This window comes from Stenella coeruleoalba, assembly GCF_951394435.1.
Source record: "Stenella coeruleoalba genome assembly, chromosome: 8".
Classification (NCBI taxonomy): domain Eukaryota; kingdom Metazoa; phylum Chordata; class Mammalia; order Artiodactyla; family Delphinidae; genus Stenella; species Stenella coeruleoalba.
This window is the reverse complement of record NC_137154.1, coordinates 29526226-29547156: the sequence shown is the minus strand read 5'-3', so window position 1 is coordinate 29547156 and position 20931 is coordinate 29526226. Positions and strand designations below refer to the sequence as shown.

Genomic DNA, 20931 nt, shown 5'->3' with positions numbered 1-20931 from the left:
CCCCCCTTTTTTTCATCAGTTAAAGAACTCTAAAGATGGGCTGGCTACCAACTCATTCAAGGTGAATCAAATCTCATTAACCAGGTGACAAGTTAGCCCTCACACAATAAGCTATAGGCTTGGATTTTGAAAAGAGAATGTGGGTTATTGTTTAAAATAATATAAATTATTATTGTTGAATGAAGATTTCTGTTGCCTAATTATTATTCAGTGAAATGTTTTAGAGACAGAATCATGGCAATGATGTTGAAGGTACTACAATTTCTTATTTAAAAAAAAAAAAGAATGTGAACATTTATGTAAAGTCCACTGGAAATCTAATCTCTAGATTGAGATCTAGAGTCCTATGTGCTTCAGACCTGTCTCAAAATTTGAAGCTGAGAATGATAATCTAGCAGGTAGGATTTATAAGTTGTTGACTTCATCTCTGTACTCTTTAGATGGAAAATGGACTTTGATGACAGCCTTAAATAAATTAACAAGCCAGTAGGCTGCATTGCTATATTGCTTACCTGTTTGCTTTATTAGTCAGGGTTCATGTCTCTTCATTCTATTGTGTCACTGAGTAATGGAAAAAGAAATTCATTTTGGAATTATACAAAAACTTGGATTCAAATTTTAGCCCTGCTGTTTACTAGATGTGTGAAATTGGACAAGTTACATAATCATTCCAATCCTCTTTAAGATAAGGATAATGCTTCCTAACTTATAAGATTGCTGTGATGATTAGAAATTACATTTTAAAACTACCTACCCTTGTGCTAGGCATATGATAGAATTTGACAAAAGCTAATCAATATGAAGAATTTACCTTATCTAGTTATTGATAGAATCTTCTTCACAAATACATGTAAAAATAATTAAAATTCATGATCATAGAAAAAATGTAAATTTTTCTTTGTTATAAAAGCATTCCCGGGGCTTCCCTGGTGGCGCAGTGGTTGGGGGTCCGCCTGCCGCTGCAGGAGGCGCAGGTTCATGCCCCGGTCCAGGAGGATCCCACGTGCTGCGGAGCGGCTGGGCCCGTGAGCCGTGGCTGCTGGGCCTGCGCGTCCAGAGCCTGTGCTCTGCAGCGGGAGGGGCCACAACAGTGAGGGGCCCGCGTACTGCAAAAATATAAAAATAAAAAACAAAATAAATAAAAGCATTCCCATTTATGTCATACAACATTAAGAAATTCAAGTGAAAACTTTAAAAACCTGTAATACCACTCTACCACCATAGCACACATATAATTTTGCATATTCTCTTTATCTCTTTATTTTTATTTATTATTGCAGTTTTTGAGTTGAAATGGTTGAAAGGATATAATTTTGGAGTTCATTCACTTAGTGTTTTATCATGTTACTCATTTTTTATGTCAGTATACTAAGTATCAGTAAGAAATACCATAATTTATTTAATCATATCATCATTATTAGATATTTGGCTTACCTCCTAGTGGAGGCTATTATTGAAAGCTATATAATAAATGCTTTTATGCATATTTAAGGGATTTTGGAGCTGATAGCGGTATTTCCTTTATAGGCTAAATCCCCTAGGTGAGATTAATGGCATATATATATGCCTTTAGTCCTTGAAACATTTTTTTTCAGAATGAAAATACATTCTTCTAGAAACCAATAGTCTTCACTGGACATTATCCAAAGCACTGCTCCTAGAACAATTTAGTAGGATAGAGCAGGCAGAAAAATAAAAGATGAGTGGGGGGAGGGGTTCACTATTAGATTGGGATATGGTAGGGAGAAAAAGGAGATACTTATAATCTATGATTTAATTAAAATCCATGTGCTATAGGCCTTTGGATAAATTGATCATCTATTCTTTAATTCAGTAAGACAGTCTATTAGTCTTTCATCAAGCCTGTTACGAGACAAATGAGAAAACACATAATCCCTGCCTTTTGGGAGTAACACACGATCCTGACTTCTGGAAGCTTATATTTCAGTGGGAGAAATATTTAAGTTTTAATTTTTTTAAATAATTTCAATACAGTTGAGAAGTGTTCCATTGCAGGTTAAGTATGCTACAGGAGGGCAAACAACTTTACCTTGGAGCATGAGGATTAATTATGTGTATGTGCTGACCTCACAAGAAAAAGAGGGCATTGTTAAATATCTTTTCCTGTTACCATCTCCCAGCTCTGGAAAGTGTGACTGGCCCAACTGAGAGTAGTACTGTATGCCCTATAGACTATTCCTAAAGGTTCAAATGAAGTATCTTATTATGGGTCTTTAATATGCTGGAACCTCCTGCTTAGACTGCTTTGTGTTCACAGTATCTGGCAAATAGTCCTCAATCCTGGTTTGAAGATGCAATAAGTAAATTTAATGTTGACTACCTAAATAGGTAATAGGAATCATGATTCATTTTGAGCTACCCCATCTATGCTAAGCATTTTAAGACACAGGTAGTGTAGAATTAGCTTTATTGAAAAATAATGTGAGAAAAATATCAATCCTTTAATTTGATATTCTTTTAATTTAATTCTGAGCCATCTTTTTAATTTCATCTCAGTAGGTAATGTTCCTTGTTACCTTTTTTGTTCAAGCCTACAACTCGATGTTTTCCCTATTGTAGGAGGATTTGTAAATCTCAACCACCCAGAGTGAGATCATGTTGTCATCAGACTTAACCTGGTAGGAGTTGGGGATTAGATGAGTCTCTGAAGAAGTTTCAAAAGAACCTCACTGAGTAAAGCCAGTTTTATCCAGAACCACTGAAGTTCACAAATTTTAATTAACAATTTGAAATTTGTATTATTACTCAAATTTCAGATGGGTGAGAATTTAACCCTACATTAAAGGAGCCCAGGCAAAAGGACACGAGTTACGTCACAGAGACTTATTAAATGTGATGGAAATTCGACAGACGAATGCTGACAAACAGGTGCAAGAGCTGAATTAATTTTTAAGCCCTACCACTGAGGAGGAATTGCAGTGCATCGCGTTGACAGCCACAGCACATTGCTAATTTCATTCACAAGCTTAAAAATCTCAATATATTTGAACATGTGAATGTATTAAATTTTAAAAAGTGTAAGTAGCATAAGGGTATCCCAGAACTAAAAATGATAATTTCTCTCTGGGACCTCAAGTCATTTATCTAGCCAGAAGCATGGTGTTTTTTATGAATGAAATCTATCTTACCGCTTCCACATACAAATTGTGTTCTATTATTATATATAGTGCAGCCTGTTACTAAGCAAGCTTTTCTCTTTTTTTTTTTTTAATATGAAATTCCTTGTGAGTCAGAGGAAGACTGAATATTCACTGCTATAGTTTCCAACTTCTGCTGTCATGCGTAAAGGGGGTTTTTAACCAACGTTTCTGGTGGTGCTAAGTGGTGATATTCCTGGAGATAAAGAAAAATATAACAAACCAAAACTAGATAAATGCAGAGCCTTGTTTGGTGGTATTATTAAAGATGGTAAGTTGTAAGCTGAAAACTCAGTAAACTCAATATGTTTTCACCAGGAATTTTCCTACTTTGGAGTCCCTGATATATTTGAGCCTTTGATAGAAGCCCTGCAGTGTCTCCACATAAATCTGCATGTATATACAAAACCTTACAGAGATTTCAGGGATTTTATGAATTTCCACATTCAGAATACCATTTATGGTACATCTTGATCTTTATCTGGGACTGGAAGAATATCTCTTATTTAGTGGATTTTCCCCTTTGCCACCTACTGTGCACCAGGCCCTAGACCTGGGACTGGGGATATAAAGAAAATAAGAAAAGGTTTCTGGACTACTTACAGCCTAGTAGGGGCTAGTAGATAAATAGTATAGAGTAGTAAATAGTTTGATAAAAATATCTATTAAAAGGTCATTGCAAAAGCTTCCTGGAGAAAATTGCACCTTAGTGAGTATTAAGGATGAGTAGACATAAACTGTAAGAAGATGGAAAAGGGCATTCTAGACTGAGAATGAGAGCAAGGAGCACTGCCCTGTCATTGGTAAAATTGTGTATTTACAAGAAATGCATAATAACAAATGTATGGAAAAATCAGTCTTCTTTCAACATTTTTCAAGAAGCTTTAAAGAAAAAAAATAAAAGGATCTGGGTTTAATTTCCCAAGATTTTAGCCGTCTGAGCCCTTTATTCCTAATTGTACACAAGCTTGTCCCCTCATTTTGCTTAGCTGGAGAATATTAAGTATTCATTTTTAGAACATAAAAAAGCTGTAAAGGGCTCCCTTCCTAGGGAGTCAGGAAAAGCCCAGTATGTACTGCATTGGATGAGTCTAGATTCCTAATCAAAAACATGTAATCAGTACCTGCCCAAAAGTCTTTTTATAATGGCAGCAGTAGCAACTGTTTCTTTTTTAAACCCACTATCAAGAAAGCTGATGAAAAAGAGACAAATGCACAGTCTAATAACCTGAGCTAACAATATATTATTTTCAATGGAACGAAAAGGACAAAAGCCAAAGGTATTCATTACTGTTCCCAGGGTAAGAGATCAGGGCAGTTTCTGCCTTCACCACATGTGCAGTCTTTAGGCTTGACAATGCACATCTCCCCAAGGGAAATGTGGAAAGAAAGCCAAACTCTTGCAACTTGATGCAAAGTGATTTGAGTTCCATTACAACATCTCTCAGTAAAAGGCTATTCAGGCTTAAAGTAAAGATTCCACACTCATTTTCTCCCAGAAAATGAGATTGTTATATAAACACCAGACAAGGAATCAGAGCTTCTGGAAATCGATCTAAACCATGTGATTTCATCTTAATTTCCTTAAATTCTAATCAGGAAAAAGGAGGTGAGATAGTTTAGTGAACATACAATCTTAAAATTGTTATCTTGTTTTGGGCACACTTAAAAACTCAAGAACATCCTAAGGAAATTTTAAAAATTACAAACCTATATAATAATATTGGGGTTTTTGTTTTTTTCTGTTTAGATGAACTAATGCTGATCTGGGCTTCCCTGAATGTGTTTCTCAAATGAACTCACCAGAAATGTTATGCCTTTCTTCTGGGAAAGTTAGGCTCATTCAGTATTTCAAAAAAGGGGATGTTAGGGTACACTTCACGTTAAAAGGATCTGAGTTCCCATTTGACTCCTGTGAACTTGAGAAGATACATTTTACACCTTAGTTTTTGACCTTTAAATGGAAATAAGGATATTTACTTCTTACCTCTCAGGGTTATTATAGGGATTTAACGATGTAATTAAGATATTTGGAAAGTTATTAACACAAAACCTATTTTCAATATTTTCCAAAGTGTGTTACCCAGCAAATGAGTTCTATGGAATAAATAGTTGTTATTAAAAATTAAAAGTTCTGTTTCAAACAGTTTGGACATGCTAGGTAAACAAAGTTAAATGGTTGCCTTCAGAGCTTTACCATGCTAATGGGTATTGTGAGTCTCCAAAAGAGGAGTATAGCATGCTGCGTTTCTCAGACTTTGTTATAACAGACACATTGGTGTTTGGTTGGGGGTGCAAGTGCTATAGTTTACAAGATCACTGTTCTGCAGAACAGTAGTTTGGAAAATGCTGTCTATATGAGGGCCAAAGATCCCTTCCCCCTCCCTCTCCACTCCCCCTCCCCCTCCTCCTTCCCTTAATAGTATGTACAATCCTTCTTTATAACCCTCTTCCCAATATTTATTTATTTATCATTCTCTTCTTTGGGTTTGAATTTCTTGAGGACAAGGACTATGTCTTCATAAACATTTTAATCCCCAGTGTTTACCACATTGTACATAATAAATATTGGCTAAGTGAATGATGCTGTAATTACTGATATACATCATTCAGGATATAATTACTGGGTTTTTTTGGAGCTGTGAAAACAATGGGCCTGGTTTAAAATGACTCCAAATATATTTTATCCTTGTGGAACTGTGCCTAAGAAAGCAGATAACCTGTACAGAAAAATGTTCCATGAGAACTAAAGCAAAGAAATAAAAAAAGAACAGAGAAAGAATATTACGTGCTTAGAATGCCATAATACAAGTTGTATAGTTAGGTGGCAAAGGAATCTAGGAGTGTAATTAAGGAAAATAACCTCCTGGACAGGTGAGTGCAATCTGGAAGGTTAGGTTAATGAAATTAGGGTTTTAATTCTTAGCATCAGTTATTATAAGTCAAGGTCAAACTGGAAAAAAATTTTTTTAATGATTTCTCATTCCTATGCCATGCTAAGTCTTCATACTTTTAAGGCCTAAATACTGCTTAGTAAACTTAGAAGTATGTCATTAATTTGTACATAAGGAAAATTTTAACTTCATTCTGGATGCTGAGTTGTTTTAGTCTGATGCCTAAATCCAATAAGCATTACTCAGATGCTTCAGGGGTTTTCAGCAGCCCTCTATCCTACCTACTGTGCTATTAGTTCAGGATGAAAATAAAATTAGTTTGGCAGAAGCTCAAATTAACCTATCAAATCCCCTCATCACTTATTCCATTTTACAACTGAGAATAATAAATAAATGTGTGAATGACATTCATAAAGTGACTACTTTATGCCAAGTGTGCACTAGGTGCTCCTGAATATTTTCTTTATTTGATTTTCAGAATAATCCTGTGAGAAGTGTTATCACCTCATCTTCTAGTGGGGAAACAAACTCAGAAGTTGTGCTATTGCCCCACATCAAACAGCTATAAAAATGTAAAAGATCTTATACTGAGCCTAGTCTCTCCTTTCTAAAGTTTAGCCCTATTTCTGTTACATCATGTCATCTTAATATAATATTACCATTTCTTATGCTTTTCCGTAGGGATGGTTAAAATGTGTATGTATAAACACAGTACTTACAAATAGCCTGACCAAGACTTAAGTGAAGACAACTACTCAACTTTAATGAAGGACCTGTAAAATATTAATGGAAATACTGTTTCTTGGATGGATTGTTTGATATGATAATGTAAATTTTTCCAGATCAGTTTAGAAATTTACTGTAATTCCAATCAAAATGTTTATCATTATATACTTTATTATTTCTGAATTTAATTCGGAATCATAAATGAATGAAAATACACAAAAAAATTTTGAAAAGAAAGGTAATGGCATGGGAAAGGGGGACTTACTCCACCTGATAGCAAAATGTACTGGAAAATTTTTAAAAGCAGTAATAATCTGGTATTAGCAGAAAAATAGAGAAATACATCAGTGCAACACAATTGAGAATCCAGAACCAGATCTGTATCTAAAAACGTAGCATATGATCAAAGCAGTACTTCAAATGAGTAGGGAAATAACATACAATTTCATAAATAGGGCAATTAACTATGTGGTTTTTAAAAACTAAAGTTAGATCCCTACTTCATACTATACTAAAAATTAAACTTCTCGTGGATCAAATATTTAAATGTAAGAAATAAAACCAGAAATATACCAGAAAAACATAGACTTGGTTATATCTAAAATCTTGGGGTGAGGAAAGCCTTCCTAAACTTGACAAAATCTAAAAGACATGAAAATTTCTTTATAGCAGAAAATTCTAAATTTTTATATAGCAGAAAAAAATCTACAAAGTAGAAAGACAGTCACAATCCAGGAAAAATATTTGTAACTATACATGAGAGGAAAATGCTTTATATCTATTTTATAAATAGTTCTGCCAAATCAATAAAGAAAAAAGCAACATCACATTAAGGGTTTGTTCAAGCAATTCATAGCTAAAATCAAATGGTCATTAGATTTGAGAGGATGCCCACTTCTACTAATTGCCAAAGAAATGCAAATTAAAACAACTATAAGCTAACATTTGCCTACTATTAGACTAGTCAAAGTTACAAAAAGTAATAGCTTCCAGTACTAGTTGAGTACGTGGGGAGGTGGACTCTCTCAAATACTATTGGTGGAAGTAAACTGGTACAATCTATTTAGACAGTAAATTTAGAAGCATTGATTCAAATTTAAATGGGCATAAACAGCCTTTGACCTAACACTAATTCTACAGGCATAGTATCACAAGTTCACATACAGTTAAAGTATTTTTCCCAGATTGTGACTTTTTACTTTGTAGAGGTTTTCTGCCATGTTGAATTTTTAAAAATATGCAGTTCACATGTTTACTGCAGCATTTTTTTGTGATAGTAAAAATAGAAAACATCCCAAATATTCCTGCTGTGGTGGCAATATGAGCTCCACCAAAGTAGAGACTGCTTCTACCTTAATTACCATTCCCAGTTAGCTGGTACTGTTCTTGACAGTATAAACATTTGTTAAATGAACAAACAAAATGGACTATAATGTGTCTATACAACTGAAATTATTTTTAAAAGTAAGGCAATTAAACAAGTTGCAGATATTGTACAGATCATTCCCTTTTTACAAATATATATATGTATGCATGTACATACATTTATATACAAGTGTCATATATCTATTAAGAAAAAAGTTAGAAAGTATACCTCTTGATTGCCTCTTAGGGTGGAATTTAAGGAGAAGTGACATTAACATTTTACTGCATATACTACAGATAATATATCTTTTTGCTTTTGTTTTTGTTGTTTTAGCAATGACTATGTTTATAACTTTAAAGTACAAATACAATCATTCTTTCAATCTACTAACTCTTCTTGCTGTAAAAGATTTATAGCAGTTAACAAAGTCTCTGTTTTCACTGAGTGTGTATTCTAGTGGAGGAAGACAGATGGTAAACAAATAAATATTATCCCTGATAAGGTATTATGAAAAAAAATAATAAAACCATGTAAGGAGACTCCAGTGACAGGGTGCTATCTTTCTTTTCTAATTCTGCAGTGTTTGAGAAGAGACCTGAGTGAGGTAAGGAGTAACCCATCCAGGTATATATAGGCAGATAGATATTCTTGGTACAGGTCAAAGGACCCAGGATGAACACGCCATGAATTAGTTAAGATTACAGAGCTCAAGATCAGGAGATGAGTTCAGAGAAATGGGGGTGGTGAGAAGCAGAAATTGTATATAACATAGGGACATTTGGCCAAGGTAAGAAGAACTTCAGTTCCTATTTCATGTGATAGGAAGATACTAGAGGTTTTGAACCGTGGAATGACATCGAATTTTTGTACACAAAAGATCTGTCTGATGACTGTGTGGAAAAGATGATGATGGCTTGGAGTAGGGTGAGACAGGAAAGCAAACTAGTAATCACAGTAGTGTGATAAGTGTTATGTGAAGAGTTAAGCACACCTCTTCCCACTTCGAGCTAATATACATTGGCCTGGTGTGAAGTAAATCTGTTGATGGACTATAAACCAGAAAAAGGAGATTTTTCTCTCAGTACCAAACCAAATGACCCAAACTGTGATTAGTCCATATTTTGTCTTACCTGCTCTCTGCCTTAATCAAATGAATTAGCCATACAAGACTTTGTGATTAAGCTCAGGAAATGGAAAAACAGAGAGACCAGTTTCTATTTCTGATAACAGGATGTGGGAGATGAGAAAGCAGTGAAGGATTGCAAAGCAGCCAGCTACTCAGAGTCAGGGAGCATGTATCACTAATATTTTTCTTCCTATGGCCTAAATCAGATTCCAGCTCATAGGTAGGCATTGGTTCTGGTATAGTTTTTGAATCTTTTTTCCAGATGACCTGTAGGCAAATGTTCCTACCTAGTCTATGCATACCTAAGAACTCTGTGGCAGAGTTGCTCTCTGACCAGTGACTTTCACAAGGAAACCCTTTTTTGCTACCTCAGAGGCACAGGACATTTACTGATTGTCTTTAAAGTTTCCAATTCAGACAAAGAATCTTGCTTAATTCTTGATAGCAGTATTGTCTTTTCTTATATTCTTGTCTGTTTGTAACAATGCCAGTTGATGTTTTGTTTTTACTACTTTAATTTTCATTGCCATATGCTATTTTATATACTTTTGTTTCTTTATTTCATTTTACACAATCTGCATTGTCAACCTCTCTTTCCATAAACTACAGACGCAAAAGTGCCAGTAAAAAGGAAGGGAGGATATGTGCCTTTCATCCCCAGAGCAGCACCAAAAAGCTGCACGAAGCACGTTGCCCATTGCAGTCCCTTGTCATCTCTCTAAAAATGGAACTTGAGGAGGCTGACAGAACCACACCTAGAAATCCTTCCCAAGAAATCCAGTGGACATAGTCCATATTAGAATTCCCTAAACAAAAGTAAGAAAGCCCCAGAAGGAAAGCTTCATGGAATGTAGTTATCCTATTATCTTCAGGATCATCCATTCCTAAATATAAACAAAAGCTCTTATTTTCTTTCTCCATGATATGATATTGACAAGGCCTAATTAGACCTTATAAAGACAAGCTTATCTGGTCACAGTGGTGTTAATTTGTGAGCTCCAGATTCATAGTGTGGATGTACTTAATGTGAACATGATTTATATAAACTTGACATTGCATAATATAAAACGTTAATAAAGTCTCACTTTATGTGAATACTTTGAAATAAAAACAGATTTCCTCAATTAAAAAAATCAGTCAGGAATCTCATAGTTTCATAACTAGCTGGCTGAATGAATTATAAACTATAATTATAGCAGAGGAAGGTGCCATTTTAGCTGGTAAACAGAAATGCTTACCATACTTTGTCATGTCAAATGAACCAATGCTCTTGTTTATATTAGAATTTCTATGGGGATTTCAGACATTACTTTGTTATTTTAACATTTCCTATTTGTATTAGCTTTAAAAAACATTTAAAGATAATATCAAGCAAGTGTTAATTAAGCTCTCTGCTTTTCTATCATTTCATCAATTTAGTTATCACATATCCAGGCATGGCTAATTCAGGGTGCTATGTTAAAAACCACATCCTCAAATATATATCTTTGAAATGTGATAAAATGCAAAGAAAACTAAGCAGTTACCATGTTGAGCCATGGTTTTAATTTCTACAAAATATTAGAGATGAAAAGAAAAACAATTTTTTAAGCCTTGAAGCAAAAATATCCTACAGTATTTGTTGATCCATATGCTCCATGAATGTTTACCCCCTATTTTACATTAAAATCCATATACATTAAAATGTATTTTATATTACATTTCTCCTTTGAAAAAATTAGCATTGAATTAGGCAAGGTTTGAATCACATAAGGACTTCAGGAATGCAACCTTCTTGAAGCGTTCTCTAAATCCAAGCTCTAAATTGTGAATAGTTGCATGTTTGTTCAGTTCCTTAGAATGTTTTGAAATACATTGCCCAGTGACCAAAACTCTTTCCCGGAAAATGGAGAAATTGAATAGCAAAGGGAAAGAAGTTGACCTCCCTCCTCAGCTTTGACTTTGGCATTTTGTTTCTGAGAGACCTGGTTGTTGGAAGATAAATTCCCTAATGTCTAACGTTTTCTAGCCTTTCAGCAAAGTAGATTTTGTAGAGGAAGAGTGAACCATAACACTGATTTGCTTAACGTCAGGCTGCCGAGTTCTCAGCTCTGTGGTACAGGTAAAATATTATTTCTCCCCTCCTCTGATCCAGTTTCCTAAGAAGATTAATCAGATGTGTCTTAATGTACTTTACTACCAGAGCTACAGATTACTAAATGTGAACTGTTATTAAATTCTGAGATTCCCTTATATGTGCTGAATAAGAGAGGTTTGTGAGATATATATTTTATGGTTTTAGTGTTTACTCTTAGGTCCATGATCCATTTTGAATTAATTTTTGTGTATGGTGTGGAGTAAGGGTTGAAGTTCATTTTATTTTGTACAAATAATCACTTTCATTGAAAATCTGTTCTTTCTCCGTTGAATTAACTTGACATTTTGATCAAAACATAATTGCCTATATAAATGTGGGTCATTTTTCTGAAGCATGTAAATTTTTGGAACTATGTTATTTGGTGCATATGCATTTGTAATTGTATCTTACTGCTGTCTTGATCATTTTTCTCAATAGTAAATGTTTATTTTGGGGTCTAGCAATTCTTCTTTTTAAAAGTTTATTTTGTCTAATGGTAGTATAGTCTCTCTGGGGTTTTTTTTGCTTAATCTCTACATGGTATACTTTTTCACAGCCTCTTGCTTACTTTTATTTGTGTTTTTATATTTAATGTGCATTTCTGTAGACAATGTATAATTAGGTCTTGCTAGTTTTCAGTCAGTCTCTACGTTTTTATTGGAGTGTTTAGTACCCTTACATTTAATATGATTATTTTTATATTTGGATTTATTGTCTGCCATTTTGCTATTTGTCTTCTCTTTGTCTCATTTTTATTTTCCTGTTCTTCTGCCTTCTTTTGTGTTAAACAATATTTTGTGGATTAATTTTATTATTATTTTATTCACTTATTAGCTTTATTTCTTTGCATTATTTTTTGTTATTGCTCTAGGGACCACAATATGCAACTTTAACTTCCAGTAAAATATAGGAACCTTGTACTAGTGTAGTTTCATTTACACACTCTCATCCTTTGTGCTGTTGCTGTCATATACAATACATATCTATATCTATATTATAAAACCAAGAATGTTATATTATAACTTTAGAGTCTTGCCTTTTAAAGAAATTAAGAATGACAGAAAGACAGTCCTGTCTTTTAAGAAATTAAGAGAATTATTTCTTATCTTCATATCATATTACTCATATTTTCATTACCCTCTCTCTATCCAAGTTATCACCTGATGTTATTTTATTTCAGCCTGAAGTATTTCCTTTTGCATTTCTTAAATTTAGAGCTGTTAGCAATGAATTTTCTCATTTTTAAATTTATTTGAAAATGTCTTTGAACATTTAATTCTGAAAAATGGTTTTAAAAATAGCTTTCTTGGAAGACAGGGTTTTATTCCTCAACAATTTGAATGTTATTCCAGTATCTTATAGACTCCATTATCCTAATGAGAGATTAGCTGTTAATCATATTTTTGTTCTCCTATGTAATATATTGTTTTTCTGTGTTATATTCAAGATTTTTCTTATTATCTTCAGCTTGTAGTAGTTTGATCATGATGCATCTAGGTGCAGTTTTCTTTTTTATTCTATTTGAGGTCCATTGAATTTTTTGTAGCTGAGAGTTAATATTTTTCATCAAAGTTAGGAAGGTTTTCATTATTATTTCTTCAAATATTTGTTCACCCTTTTCTCTTTCTCTGCTCTTGTTTGACTCCATTTACCCTTAAGAGTTCTGAAATATGTTTCTGACAGAATAGTTTTAAACTTTGATGGAAGGCTCGGAAATAAAATGGAGAAGTATGGATGAAATGACACAGTTTTCTAAGGAAACTTAGTTCCTTAAATATACACACAACACAACCCAGTAAATTTACAGTGGAAAATATTAATGTTACCTATTTGTCCTCTTTTCCTGTTTTTACAAAATCTGTTTGTAGGTGCATTTCCTCCATCTGCTACTTATGCACGAAAAGACTTGCTACAACGATCTACCCATATTGCTACCAAGACTTTCCAAGCTTTTCGCATATTTGTGAACAATGAACTCAATGAACTTTACACAGGACTGAAGACAGCTCAGAAGTTTCTGAGACCTGGTGGTCGCCTGGTTGCCCTCTCCTTCCATTCACTGGAGGATCGCATCATCAAACGATTCCTGCTTGGGATAAGCATGACACAAAGGTTTAACCTAAGTGCTAGACAGAAGGTGATACAAAAATCACAGTTGGGTTCAGATCATGAAAACACGGAAGGAGTCTCTATAGGAAGGGCCCCTTTAATGTGGAAAATGATGCATAAGAAGGTACTTACTCCGGAAGATCAAGATGTACAAAATAACCCCAGAGGACGCTCAGCCAAGCTTAGAGCAGCTATCAAATTATGAGAAAGTTATCATCATCTGATTCTTCAAGTTCTTCCTCACAGTTTCTCGTGTAATATTCCTGAACAGCCTAATATAAGAAAGTGTGGGATATATAGAGATATGTACTATATATGTGTGGAAATAGGGGGTATTCAGCATTTTTTTTCTCAAAAAGAAAATGTAGGAAATATTAGCATGACACAGATAGCTCAATTCAAGATACAGCAGTGTCTCAAAACTGGAAAAATTGTTTATCTTAGCATTATATTTGACTTTTGAAATGCAGTCCTTTCTCTAACTGGGAATTTTTTTTAAAAAGAAGAAGAAGAAGAAGAGGAGAATATGTGTATTTACTTAACTATGTAAATTCAAGCTGTCAAAAGAGAGATTATAATTATATCTGCATGCCCAAATTCTGAATTTAGATATTCAGATTTGCAACAGACTGTCTATAACTCAAATAATTAATAATGATCATAAAATGAATTTTAATTTTCCTACTTGGGAATAATTAATTAGTACTATAGCTTTCTCAAATATAGGTACTATGAAAATTTAAAATATTCAAGTATTATTTTAAAAATGCATTATACTGATAAATTTCATTACTGAAATTACAGTGTTCATTGTTTTAAAGGGATTTTTCAGTATGATATGTGCCATGTTTTCATATATTAGAAACTAAAAATGTAGAATTGCTCTAATAGCTCTCACAGAGAGTGTTTCACAAAACTTATATTTAAAGTCAATTGTGTTTATTTTAATAATAGCCCAGAATGCTTTTGATAAATAAAAATCTGTCATCATTTGAATCCTGCAATTTTAAATTGGGCTATTCAAAATATTCAAAGTCTATTTGAAATGGAAAAGTATGTTATCTCTTCCAGATACTAAAATCAATGATTTTATTTACAAATAGTAATTGTAATTGTAAAATGTTTATTCAGGTGAAGTTCACGTGGCAGAGGATTCTTTAACAAATTAATGAAATTGATTCAGTATTCACATAACTTTTTATACATTAATATGCACTTCTAATTTATTCAGTTATGCAGCAAGTACTGAACTAGGCAAAGAAATAAAGGCGAGTAAAATACACATAGCCCATAGTATTAGTCCTGTGGAGTTTATAGTCTAGCCAAGAAGAGCAATGGTAGTTAAATAATCATAAATATTAGTATAAAATTGACAAAGCGGTAAGGGCTATAAAGAAGTAGTACAAGGTACCATAAGTACATCTAGTAGGGATTTCATCTACTGAAGGAAACCAGGTCTGACAACATGGTGCTTGATTTGTGACTTGAAGGATGAATAAGTGATAATTAGTAAAAGGATACATGGGCATGTTCATTAAAGGTGCATGTAAATGATTGTTTTCTTAAGTAGTTTCCCTTGAAGTCATATTTATACTATTAATTTGCTCAGTAAACTATTTATTCAAATACAGGAAAAATTCATCTTCTCAATTATGATTACAAACTCTAAGTTGGTGAATCCAATGAATAAAATATCAACATAACTATATGGGCAAAAGATAAGAATTAAATACTTGAATTTACCTCAGACTTACTTTATCTACCTCTGTAATATTTAGCTTTAGTTCCCAAGTTTGTTTACCACTTGTAATTTACAGACTTTATTCAGATCTGAACAATTCTGCAGTGAAATCAGAATTAGAAAATATTCTAGGGAACAGTATGCTCAAATTAGAAACAAATGAAAGTACCTAGCTTAATCTCCTCAGTCCTTCCTGAAGAATTTAAGTTCCTCTTTGTATGTACGTCATATTTGTGAATGAGAATGATTCCCAAAGGTAAGTGCCCATCTGAGTATCTGATCAGAATATAAAAGATCGCATCTAATATTCAACAATGATTCACCTATTTCATCAATCATTTTTGGATGCTATATAATACAGGAATCTTTTCATTAATGTTAAATGGAAATTGACTGCCCTGGGTTGGATGGCATCCTTACAAACTTCATGTCCTTTGCAAAACCTCATAATGTGACCTTATGTGGAAATATGGCTATTGCAGATGTAAGTAGTTAAGAGGAGGTCATACTGGAGCAGGGAAGGCCCTTAATCCTATATGTCTGTGTCATTATAAAAAGAGGAGAAGAGAGAGACACAGGGAAGAATGCCACATGAAGGTAGAGGCAGAAATTGAAGTGATACATCTACAAGCCAAGGGACACCAAGAATTGCTGGCAACCATAAGAAGCTAGGAGAGAAGCATGGAATAGATTCTCCCTCATAGACTTTAGTAGGAACTAATAACTCTGCTGACACCTTGGTTTCAGACTTCCAAGCTCCAGAACAGTGACAGAATAAATTTCTGCTATTTTATGCCAGCCAATCTGTGGTAATTTATTACGGCAGCCCTAAGGAACTAATACTCTGACCCAAAAAACAAAAATCTTGAAAAATATTCATGAAGAAAAAATCGTGCTTCAATAAACACAAAATTGGTTTCAAAATGTTGTAGTGTAAAATTATATTAGCTTTTTTTCTGTAATTAGGCTGTTTGCCACAATCATTCTTACCTGACTCTTAGTTTTAGTTGTAGGATGCATAATAAAATACATGAATGAGTTTCAAATTGTTAACTCTGGAGAATGGTTTAGGGAAATTCATACAATACATATAGAAAATAAAACAGATTATTGAAATGAATACATTTTAGTACATTTTATTGGAAAAGTACATTACTTTTCCAATAAAATATAAGCTATATAAAACAAACAGTTGTTTTACATTTCAGAATCTTTGTATCGACTGCTCTCTACCAATCATTTTAATATAACATCCATCCCATTGTGTAGGACATCAGTTAACAGGTTTTAGTTCATTGCTTATTAAGAAATGAAATTTAATAACTGCACACAATTTTTAATTGATATCCCTATTTTGTATATTCATTTCATTTTAACAATTATATGTTAGTTATGTAATCTTTTTGAAATTTCTAGGGTAACTTTTTGGGGGTAATTTTTGGGCTATATCGTATCTATATATTTTTTTCTATTTCATGTAATATGTGATATCTATTTTTTTTTCTGTTTCACGTAATATGTCATATATGGTTTGTGCTTAACTTCATTTATATTGAACTATTTATTATGTTACAACCAATAGTTTATAAGAGAATACAGGGCTTCCCTGGTGGCACAGTGGTTGAGAGTCCACCTGCCGATGCAGGGGACACGGGTTCGTGCCCCGGGCCGGGAAGATCCCACATGCCGCAGAGCGGCTTGGCCCGTGAGCCATGGCCACTGAGCCTGCACATCCGGAGCCTGTGCTCCACAACGGGAGAGGCCACAACAGTGAGAGGCCCGCGTACCGCTTAAAAAAAAAAAAAAGAATACAGTATGTCTAAGGGTTTTTTTTGAATTATTGAATGTTATTTTTTTATACAGCAGGGTCTTATTAGTTATCCATTGTATACATATTAGTGTACATATGTCAATCCCAATCTCTCAGTTCATCACACCACCATCACCACCACCACCACCCCTGCCGATTTCCCCGCTTGGTGTCCATACGTTTGTTCTCTACATCTGTGTCTCAATTTCTGCCCTGCAAACCAGTTCATCTGTACCGTTTTTCTAGGTTCCACATATATGTGTTAACATACGATATTTATTTTTCTCTTTCTGACTTACTCTATATGACAGTCTGTAGGTCCATTCACATCTCTACAAATGACCCAATTTTGTTCCTTTTTATGGCTGAGTAATATGCCATTGTATATATTTACCACATCTTCTTTATCCATTTGTCTGTCGATGGGCATTTAGGTTGCTTCCATGCCCTGGCTACTGTAAATAGTGCTGCAATGAACATTGAGGTGCATGTGTCTTTTTGAAATACGGTTTCCTCGGGGTATAAGCCCAATAGTGGGATTGCTGGGTCATATGGTAATTCTATTTTTACTTTTTTAAGGAACGTCCATACTGTTCTCCATAGTGACTGTATCAATTTACATTCCCACCAACAGTCCAAGGGGGGGTCCCTTTTCTCCACACCCTCTCCAGCATTTATTGTTTGTAGATTTTCTGATGATGTACATTCTAACTGCTGTGAGGTGATACCTCATTGTAGTTTTGATTTGTGTTTCTCTGATAATTAGTGATGTTGAGCAGCTTTTCATGTGCTTCTTGGCCATCTGTATGTCTTCTTTGGAGAAATGTCTAGGTGTTCTGCCCATTTTTGTATTGGTTTGTTTGTTTTTTTAATATTGAGCTGCATGAGCTGTTTATATACTATGGAGATTAATCCTTTGTCCATTGATTCATTTGCAATATTTTCTCCCATTCTGAGGGTTCTCTTTTCGTATTGTTTGTATTTTCCTTTGCTTTGCAAAATCTATTAAGTTTCATTAGGTCTCATTTGTTTATTTTTGGTTTTATTTCCATTTCTCTAGGAGGTGGGTCAAAAAGGATCTTGCTGTGATTTATGTCACAGAGCGTTCTGCCTGTTTTCCTCTAAGAGTTTGATAGGTTCTGGCCTTACATCTAGGTCTTTAATCCATTTTGAGTTTATTTTTGTGTATGGTGTTAGGGAATGTTCTAATTTCATTCTTTTACATGTAGCTGTCCAGTTTTCCCAGCACCACTTATTGAAGAGACTGTCTTTTCTCCATTGTATATCCTTGCCTCCTTTGTCACAGATTAGTTGGCCATGGGTGCGTGGGTTTATCTCTGGGCTTTCTATCCTGTTCCATTGATCTATGTTTCTCTTTTTGTGCCAGTACCATATTGTCTTGATTGCTATAGCTTTCTCGTATCGTCTGAAGTCAGGGAGTCTGATTTCTCCAGCTCCATTTTTTTCTCGCAAGACTGCTTTGGTTATACGGGGTCTTTTGTGTCTCCATACAAATTTTAAGATTTTTTTGTTCTAGTTCTGTAAAAAATGCCATTGGTAATTTGATAGGGGTTGCATTGAGTCTGTAGATTGCTCTGGGTAGTATAGTCATTTTCACAGTATTGATTCTTCCAATCCAAGAACATGGTACATCTCTCCATCTGTTTATATCATCTTTAATTTCTTTCATCAGTGTATTATAGTTTTCTGCATGCAGGTCTTTTGTCTCCTTAGGTGGGTTTATTCCTCGGTATTTTATTCTTTTTGTTGCAGTGGTAAATGGGAGTGTTCCCTGAATTTCTGTTTCAGATTTTTCATCATTAATGTATAGGAAGGCAAGAGATTTCTGTGCATTAATTTTGTATCCTGCAACTTTATCAAATTCATTGATTATCTCTAATACTTTTCTGGTGGCATCTTTAGGAGTCCCTATGTATAGTATCATGTCATCTGCAAACAGTAACAGTTTTACTTCTTCTTTTCCAAATTATATTCCTTTTATTTCTTTTTCTTCTCTGATTGCTGTGGCTAGGGCTTCCAAAACTATGTAGAATAATAGTGGTGAGAGTGGACATCCTTGTCTTGCTCCTGATCTTAGAGGAAATGCTTTCAGTTTTTCACCATTCAGAGTGACATTTGCTGTGGGCTTGTCATATATGGCCTTTATTATATTGAGGTAGGTTCCCTCTACGCCCACTTTCTGGAGAGTTTTTATCATAAATTCGTGTTGAATTTTGTCAAAAGCCTTTTCTGCATCTATTGAGAAGATCATACGGTTTTTATTCTTCAGTTTGTTACTATGGTGTATCACATTGATTGATTTGCTTATATTGAAGAATCCTTGCATCCCTGGGATAAATCCCACTTGATCATGGTGTATGATCCTTTTAATGTGTTGTTGGATTCTGTTTGCTAGTATTTTGTTGAGGATTTTTGCATCTATATTCATCAGTGATATTGCTATGTAATTTTCTTTTTTTGTAGTATCTTTGTCTGGTTTTGGTATGAGGATGTTGGTGGCCTCATAGAATAAGTTTGGGAGTGTTCCTTCCTCTGCAATTTTTTGGAAGAGTTTGAGAAGAATGGATGTTAGCTGTTCTCTAAATGTTTGATAGAATTCACCTGTGAATCCATCTGGTCCTGTATTTTTGTTTGTTGGAAGATTTTTAATCACAGTTTCAATTTCATTACTTGTGATTGGTCTGGTCATATTTTCTATTTCTTCCTGGTTCAGTCTTGGAAGGTTATACCTTTTAAGAATTTGTCCATTTCTTCCAGGTTGTCCATTTTATTGGCATAGACTTGCTTGTAGTAGTCTCTTAGGATGCTTTGTATTTCTGCAGTGTCTGTTGTAACTTCTCCTACTTCATTTCTATTGTATTGATTTGAGTCCTCTCCCTCTTTCTTGATGAGTCTGGCTAATGGTTTATCAATTTGTTTATCTTCTCAAAGAACCAACTTTTAGCTTTATTGATCTTTGCTATTTGTTTTCTTTGTTTCTATTTCATTTATTTCTGCTCTGATCTTTATGATTTCTTTCCTTGCGCTAACTTTGGGTTTTCTTTGTTCTTCTTTCTCTACTTCCTTTAAGTGTAAGGTTAGATTGTTTATTTGAGATTTTTCTTGTTTCTTGAGGTAGGCTTGTATTGCTGTAAAATTCTGTCTTAGAACTGCTTTTTCTGTGTCCCATAGGTTTTGGATCATCGTGTTTTCATTGTCATTTTTCTCTAGATATTTTTTTGATTTCCATTTTGATTTCTTCAGTGATCTCTTGGTTATTTAGTAATGTATTGTTTAGCCTCCATGTGTTTGTGTTTGTTACATTTTTTCCCTATAATTGATAATCTCATAGTGTTGTGGTCAGAAAAGATGCTTAATATTATTTCAGTTTTCTTAAATTTACTGAGGCTTGATTTATGACCCAAGATGTGATCTATCCTGGAGAATTTTCTGTGCGCACTTGAGAAGAAAGTGTAATCAGCTGTTTTTGGGTGGAATGTACTACATTAGTTAAGTCTCTTTGGTCTATTGTGTCATTTAAAGCTTGTGTTTCCTTATTTATTTTCATTTTGGATGATCTGTCCATTGGTGAAAGTTGGGTGTTAAAGTCCCCTACTATGACTGTGCTACTGTCGATTTCCCCTTTTATGGTTGTTAGCATTTGCCTTATATATTGAGGTGCTCCTATGTTGGATTCAGATGTATTTATAATTGTTACATCTTCTTTTGCAATTGATCCCTTGATCATTATGTAGTGTCCCTCCTTGTCTCTTGTAATATTCTTTATTTTAAAGTATATTTTATGTGATATGAATATTGCTACTCCAGCTTTCTTTTGATTTCCATTTGCATGGAATATCTTTTTCCATCCCCTCACTTTCAGTC

At 34.1% G+C, this 20931-nt stretch overlaps 1 protein-coding gene across 5 annotated transcripts in view; it reads left to right on the top strand.

Annotated features, from left to right (window-relative positions):
- METTL15 (methyltransferase 15, mitochondrial 12S rRNA N4-cytidine) overlaps positions 1-20931 on the top strand; it is a 260359-nt gene that overhangs the window by 184964 nt on the left and 54464 nt on the right. For 3 of the 5 annotated variants that reach the window (XM_079930557.1, XM_079930555.1, XM_079930556.1), the window contains exon 6: positions 13255-15113. The exons of 1 other annotated variant lie outside the window; for it this stretch is intronic. In XM_079930557.1, coding sequence (XP_079786683.1) covers positions 13255-13700 — 446 coding nt within the window. In that variant the 3' untranslated portion in view covers positions 13701-15113. Of the gene's footprint in view, positions 1-13254; positions 15114-20931 lie in introns of those variants that run through there. One more of the 5 variants, XM_079930558.1, reaches the window with a different exon arrangement.